The 7,719-nt window shown below is 40.9% G+C and overlaps 2 protein-coding genes and 1 non-coding gene across 3 annotated transcripts; 1 reads left to right on the top strand and 2 right to left on the bottom strand.

Annotated features, from left to right (window-relative positions):
* Nucleotides 1–97: 97 nt before the first annotated feature.
* Nucleotides 98–4,627, bottom strand: LOC112566240 (coiled-coil domain-containing protein 1-like). The gene is made up of 3 exons (XM_025242287.1): nucleotides 4,531–4,627; nucleotides 3,465–3,623; nucleotides 98–1,558 (listed from the first exon to the last, which is right to left on the bottom strand). The coding sequence occupies exons 1-3, from the start codon at nucleotides 4,540–4,542 to the stop codon at nucleotides 1,064–1,066; spliced, it is 666 nt and encodes a 221-aa protein (XP_025098072.1). The 5' UTR covers nucleotides 4,543–4,627; the 3' UTR covers nucleotides 98–1,063.
* LOC112566141 lies at nucleotides 601–1,043 on the bottom strand. The gene is made up of 2 exons (XM_025242115.1): nucleotides 1,039–1,043; nucleotides 601–943 (listed from the first exon to the last, which is right to left on the bottom strand). Exons 1-2 carry the CDS (start codon nucleotides 1,041–1,043, stop codon nucleotides 601–603), a joined length of 348 nt encoding a protein of 115 aa, XP_025097900.1.
* Nucleotides 4,628–7,138: 2,511 nt separating the features above from the next.
* Nucleotides 7,139–7,210, top strand: Trnad-guc. The gene has a single exon. It is a non-coding gene; the product is annotated as a tRNA-Asp (tRNA).
* The last annotated feature ends 509 nt before the right edge of the window (nucleotides 7,211–7,719 follow it).

Raw genomic sequence — 7,719 nt, 5'->3', positions numbered from 1 at the left:
GAAACAATGACTACACAACTGGACTTTTCACTGAGCAGCAATGTGTCAATATTTTATGAAGGCTTATACGAACAAATCCTTGCATTGACAAATTTGGTAATTTATTAAGCTTTAATAATACATTCATACCATACAAACAATAACATGAAAATTGAATTTATAAATACACAAGTCATTGAAACAAGGACAATCAATTATTCGCAGGTCATATTACCACTAGATACTATATACTTATGGTTTGTAGAATCGTGGAAGTATTTTTAGGTGACACGTGTATCACAAACATTAATCAACGCATGGAAATGCTCTATAACTAAAATCTTTTTTTTTTTAAAGAAAGGAAAAAAAACTTAAAGTTCATTTAACGTTTGGCACAAGCAGTCCCAGTTTGGTTTTTGCTTTGGCTGGCAACGAATCCCACTAGCAGTCTGGAGCTGTAGAACGGTCACCTGTCACTTCAGCCTTCTCTTGTCAAGGTCTAAGTCATCTGTCATGAGATCAAGATGACAGAATGTCGTCTGTTGACATTGCAGCTGTAGTGGGCAATGGATTATGATGCCGAAGAGTTCAAGTTAGGAGCAGGGCAGGGGCTTATTTTCTTCAATCATCATCCACGTCGTCAAGCACGTCAGCTGGGTCGTCGTCCAGCCGCCCAAATACCGGAACATCGTCAGCGGCATCGCTCACTGCGTCCGCTTCCTCGCTTATAATATCGGAAAGGTCCTCCACGGCATCGCTGAGTCTATCTCCAGTATCACCCACATCATCACTAATATCGCTGATGACATCTTTTACAGAGTCCAAGCGATCTCCGAGGTCATCAAGGCCATCGCTGATCGCTTCTCTAGCATCATCCAACACATCCTCCTTATCATCTAACGCGTCACCAATATCACCCAATGCATCATCGCCTAGTGTTTCTGCAACATCACCCAATACATCTCTAACATCACCCAATGCATCTCCATCGCTCTGTGTTTCTGCAGCATCACCCAGTGCATCTCCAACATCATCAACAATGTCCTTAATATCACCCACGCCATCCTCTATCGCATCTCCAACATCACTCCAATGCATCTCCATCGCCCAATGTTTCTGCAGCATCACTCAGTGCATCTCCAACATCATCAACAATGTCCTTAATATCACCCACGCCATCCTCTATCGCATCTCCAACATCACTCAATGCATCTCCATCGCCCAATGTTTCTGCAGCATCACCCAGTGCATCTCCAACATCATCAACAGTGTCCTTAATATCACCCACGCCATCCTCTATCGCATCTCCGACATCACCAAGTAAGTCTCCAACATCCCCCACTGCGTCTCCAGCATCATCAATGACATCTCCAAGATGGTCCACTCTATCTCCAACATCATCTACAGCTTCAGCCGTGTCATCGATTACATCTTCGATTTGATCGTCACGATCCACTAGATCGTCAACTAAATCATTGACCTTCTCCACAATCTCCTCAACATCATCATCTGAATCTTGAATGCTGTCAACCATTTTTTCAGCTATTTCATCCACATCTTCCACCATTTCAGGCTTGTTCTGCGACACAAACAGGCAAAAGAGAACTTTAAGAATGTTTAGGTTTGGCTTGTGACACGATAAATAGTTGGAGTATAGAAGTTCGTGAATAGGAACAAGAAGAAGATAGGAAACAGCAAGTGATAAAGCACAAGGAAAAGCACGGAAGAATGCATACGAAACAATGATAATTAACAGTTTTTGTTGGATTTGTATTTGGCTTTAGCCACAAACGTAAGCTAGTGTAGTGTGCGATTTACAACGGGGATGACCACACTAAAGAATATTGTGACATGCTCTACAAAGTCTTCCACAATTGAAGAATGATGTGAGGAGCATCAAAGCTCTGACTAATAGAAAAGACGAAAACTCGCTAGACACTAAAATCCATGATATTTCTTCGCCTCCAACACTTGTGTGTACATGGAAGGGCCTCAGAAGGCCCTTGTTTTTTGAGAGAGGTTGCTAGGAGACATCTTGATACATAAAAGGCGAGCCTGTTGTTGAGCCTGTTACAGCCCCTTGAAAAAGCATAGACGCAGCCCGATTTCCCCAATAATTGTCAAACTTATGGTCAAAAATAAATGTAATTTTATGTTGTGACCAGTGCATATTAATGGATCCATCAATTCATATTGTGCAAGTTGAAGCTGACATTTATACTTTCCTCTTTGCAATCAGTAAGCTGAAGTTTATTTTAAAACGGTATGATATTATTTTCGTGTAATTTTTTTCACCTAACACTAGACTAGCCACGCCATTTCATCGCCCAGCTTCCTCAGCTCACAGAAGGGTACTTTGTCGATGCGGTCTCGTCGCATCATCTAAATTAACCTGCTTTTGTATGCATGGAAAGTTGTCCAACATATATATTCCGCGAGTCTCTCACTTGACAAGAGGACCCCTTCTTCCGGAAGCAAGTGTCGCGTGTTTAGGGTGGAGCGGCTGATGAACTGTCACACCCGTGATGCGAGTACCGCCGGAACTCGGCATCACTATGCTGCTCGCTCTGTTTTCCTGCTGTCCTGCCCTTTGATATCTGCCGGATGTCTGTCACAGTCGGTTACTTTCGAGAAGAAGAAAAATCGTGACTTGGAGAGCTCACAGCAGCCCGTGTATGCATCTCTCCGTGTCACGCGGTCACGATAACCGTACCAACAGACTCTGTCCTGTAACGACCTGCCAAGCGCTGACAGGCTAAAGTAATATTTTGGAAAGCTTTTATACACTGCCTGGACTCCAAAGGGGGTTAAAAGATGGAGTGGGGAGCTGTTAGTTATTCTATGACGCACGAGCATGCCATTCCATGTGATTAGTGTTAGCGGAGTTGTTATGGAAGCCTGATGAGTAACAACACTAATTTTTAAGATTTCAAAATTTCTTTTACTGCTATTGTGTCTCGTTTCATCCAAACAGCTTCTAGTCTACTCTTCATTTTTTATGTTTTAATCAGCCATGGGACTAGTGATTGTGACTTGCAGTGCCATTGCGTCTTGGGAACTACATTATCAACAACGCGTTAAAGAATGTTTTTAATTTCTTCAATAATTCAATTTGCTGCATTTTGCTTTTGTCTCTCAGTTTGGAACAGAAGTAAAGCACAACAGGACCTGAGAAGACCCACGATAGTGTCCACCAGCCCATGAGTAACGCTCGCGCAGCCGTATTTGTTCAACAAAGCCAACAAAAAATTTGAGCTCGCAGACACAAATCTTTCAACGGACTGGTCTTCTTAAATTTAAAAATAACACTTTTTCTTTTCATTTTGTTTTATTTTGTTAAGCGCTTTTTTTCCTCTGAGACGTCGCTTAAACGCATGTCACTCCGGTATTACCTGTATTTCAAAGGTAAACTCCAATAAGACTCCACTAACAGAATGGAATGGCGTAGGACGGTGGGGCATTTACTAAAATTGTTTCAGGATTACCTTCTGAAGTGAAGATGTAGAGTTGGCGAAAACTCCGGACAGCTGAACTCCGACGAGAGCCCCGACGATACCTAAGACAGCGATGAAGGTTGCGATAATGAGATACTTCAAGACCTTGTTGCTAAGCAACCCTGCAGCTGTTGTGACCGGCTTGTCCGCCTGCAAGACAACACGTGGACGTTAGTTAGCGGGCATGCAAGATGCTTAGTCATCTGAGTTTGAAATGTTCGCAAACTTATTCACGCTTTAACAAACACAAAAAATAAAGTGAGCTCACACAAAAACGAAAAAATACTTGTTTGAAATTGTAGGATTGTATTACAATTATAATTTATTATTTTAGTGTCTCTTACTTTTCTTCTTTCCATATTGAAATGTGTGCATCTACTGCTGCATGCACTTTTTCTTGCAGCAAATGGACGGGAATAAAAGAAAAAGAGTATTTTGTTCATATCTGAAATACTTATTAGAATACATGGCGGGTTTGAACTAGTCAGTTGGTGTGATCTGCGAGTGTTATGTGTTTTACGTTTGAGTGAGTGCTGTGATGTGTTCCGTGAATCAAGACCATGAAATGAATTTAAAAAAAGATAGAATAGTAAAATACGATATTTCATAGAATAAACATAACATAGCAAATCGCAATATGTTATAAAATACTAAAAATTATGTTTATAATAATGTAAACCACAGTGTTTGCTATAATAGACATGATCGAAGAAATCACGGCATGGTGTTGCAATATAATTTTTACTTAACCACAAGATGAAAACAATAGAAGTGTAGAAAGGTGTGAGGAAATAAACAAAAATAGTGGAAAATAAAATAAAATTTTTTTTTTTTGCTAAGTTCTTACTAATTTACTCAATAAGTTCTTCAACTCGCGAGAAAGGGAGACAGTTTACTAGGTGGATAAAGCAGTTGAGGACTGCTACACTACACGTTCATTTGTTTCCAGGGAAAGGGCAACATTTCACATTGTTCATCGTCAAGCGAATGTTTGATGGAATCTGTTCTCTTGAAAGATATCAGCGAGTAATCATGCTAATTAATGATAAGAACTGACCTCAATATCCATCTTGAAATGGCGATTATGTTGTTGGCACAGGTGTGCTAAGGTGTTCCAGTCCTCCCTCCAGACAACACCACTGGAAAGCAATGTTGCCGCTAAACTTAAGTCGGTCTCAGTAATTCCTCTATAAATAGAAGACGGAGCTTGTTTGTTCATCACTCTTTGGCCAAAACAATACTTTTGTAGCCTTGACAGGTCCAGAGTAATGGAAACCACCCAAGCATGACGGCCCATTAAAAAGTCAACAAACAAAGCAGTACGTGACGGTGACGTCAAGACGACGTTGTTTGCTAGATATTTGGGTGGGCGGGAGGAGACTGCAAGGTGTCGGCCCAACCCTTGTTTTCACTTATAAAATTTGTTTAACTTCCTGCAATATTTGCATTACAATGAGTCTTTCGTTTTTAAGTATGTCCTATAGCCGGATGGTGCGGTTGGTGCGGACGACATCAGGCATCAGGCACAATGTTTTGGGTAAGGGGCATCATCTTTGCTGGTTTTTCTTTTCCGTTTAATACAGTCTGTTTTTGGGGGAGGGGGGGGGCATCAATGGCAGTTCCGCACCAGGCAGAAAATACCCTAGCTCCGCGATTGTCTATGTCAACAGCCAATCAGGATTTAGCAGTTGTCTTACTTTTTCTCCTTCGTTACGTTCTCTTAGTGCCGGGTGCAAATTGGAAAAGATCGAGGGTCGAGTGTATGTGCGCGACTTATTTTGCAGCAGTCTTTTAACGTGTCTTCTACAAGCTACAAGATTTCAGCGGGTTCATCACTTTGAACCTAATTATGATAGAACACCTGGAAAAGTTTAAAACTATCAATGGATGTAACCACGGAGGAATATAAGGATATCAGTTCGTGCTGTAACTCAGCGTGAGGTGCTGTTCGTGCGCGTGCAGCAGCTGAAGCAGGTGTTTCAGTAGTTGTACATCTTGTGACTCTGTCATCTGTGTGCTTCAGTCAGTCTGTCGTGTAGATTTAGCTCAGCCGAGTGTTTCAGTGAGCACTGCTCAGTCTGTCAAACCCTTGTTAGCAGAGCAGTGAAGTGTCCCACCGATCTGTCTCGCATCCAGGACACGGATTAGCATATCTCTGTATGTAGCAACTGTTTACAAGACTAAAACCCCAAATACCCACTCATTGGAAGACTCTAAAACATTGTGTTATGTAGTTAAGGGTTTAGCTACTACGTTGGGTCTAAGTCATTAGTAGGAGAAAGACCACAAACACAAATGAATCAGCGATCGGGATGGTTGAAGGGAAATAAATTAAAAACGAATGGTTTTATTTCCCCTCAGCTGTAGCCCCCTCGGCTCCCTGGAACATCAGTGTGCAACTTTCTACATTTCTAGGTCCGATGTTTACATGACCTTTTAATACACATATTAATTACTGTCACTTTAATAGGCAAAAATAATGAAGGCTAATCTGTTTCACTCTTCACCTTTCCCTCCCTACTCATCTATCTCTCTCCACGTAATCTTAAAGTTTTATTTTTGCAAATTTTTTTTTTCAGTTGTCAGACTGCATGACCAAGAACATCAGGACAGATCGAGCGAACAGGCAACTTTGATGACCAAACTGTAAGCAACTGCAGGGTATAGATACAGGAGAATTTAAAAGCCAGTAAAAAGACAAATGAGCAAGGTAGGAATTCAAGCAAAGACACGTACAGGACAAGTTAGAATTAACGAATCACCAGAAATTGAGACGGCACAGAATTGATGGAAAGTTCATTTGAATAAACAAATATCTGAAGATATGATATGAAATTGTTAATGTTTTCACCGTAATTTTGTCATCGCTCACGATTAAAAAAGGACAATTCTAAAGAGCCATTTTGAAAAGGGGCATTTTCAAGATCGAGGAAAAGACTTCAAGATTTCGCATCCTTATCCTTCATTTTATACACGAGTAGTGCAATTAACCTGCTCCATAGTCGGAGACGGGAGGATATATACGATCATGTGGATGACAGACGCGGGTCTTGAGGTCACTAGAAATGTCATTCTTCATCTCCTTATCCCGCCCGGCCCTCTCCCCCGCAGTAATAGCTGCAAGTATAGTCAACTATCTTGTGCCCATATTTAATACCTTATATAGTTTTTGCTATGGATTTTACGGAAAACCAGAATGAGGCATACTGAGTTGGTGGTGACCGAAACATATTATTTTGATACAAACCTGTGTATTGATAATAATAACAATAAAATGTGCAATTTATATTAATTATTACAGATCGATTAATGATTCATAAGAGCATGCTCTCAACGCGTGATTATCCCCGCTCCTCCAGCCCTAATTTAATAAGTTAATCTGCAGGACACGAAGGTAGAGATCGAAAGGTTAACATAACAAATCAAATGAAATACAGGAAAAACAGAAAAGAAAATGTAGGACACAGATCGAGGTAACTGCAATGTTTAAAAGTAACATCAGTGGGACATGGTAGGACAAAGCACTAATCAAGAGACATAATTAGGGATCGAGTGGGATGGTAGTGAGAAGGGAAGACAGGTTAACATAATATGGGCTGCACTTGCGAGGTTAAAAACCCGAACGGAGGTAGGTTTATATTTATAAAACTACAGAGGCAAGCAGATCCTCGGTAGTATAGTGGTTAGTATCCCCGCCTGTCACGCGGGAGACCGGGGTTCAATTCCCCGCCGGGGAGGGTCTTTTTTTTTTCTTTCTGTTCAGCTACCAATTTCTTGGACTCTGTAATCTGGCAGACAGGTAAAGAAAGTGTGGATCTGCCAGGAAAACTAGACCCAACAATGGATTGACATTTTCAACATTTGTTTCAGGAACAACCAACATCTTGTTATGCAGACAGTGGATCTTGTGTTGCTGAATGAATTAGCAGGCATTTTCGTGATATTATTTGTCAAAACCAGTGCATCATAAAGAGAGCATTGTATGTGTTTTGCTTTTTCATGTTATTTTTATTTAGATTTGACATGTGGTTATTCTTTAGCAGACGATCAAACACCTGCTAGCATCTGTTTGCGATCGGCGAAGAAAACATTGAAACAACAATTCACTTGTGATTTGCAGTGAGTAAAGAGAACGTTCAGTGTACATAGGCTTCTTTTATAAATGATCTGTACAAACTTCCATGAACTGTGACTTAAGTGCATGCGCAGACCTCAAGGAGTCGTTGATTCTCGCTAGGTCGCTGGG

This window comes from Pomacea canaliculata, linkage group LG6, assembly GCF_003073045.1.
Source record: "Pomacea canaliculata isolate SZHN2017 linkage group LG6, ASM307304v1, whole genome shotgun sequence".
NCBI lineage: Eukaryota > Metazoa > Mollusca > Gastropoda > Architaenioglossa > Ampullariidae > Pomacea > Pomacea canaliculata.
The sequence above is the reverse complement of the archived record's forward strand: the minus strand, read 5'-3'. Positions and strand labels throughout refer to the sequence as shown.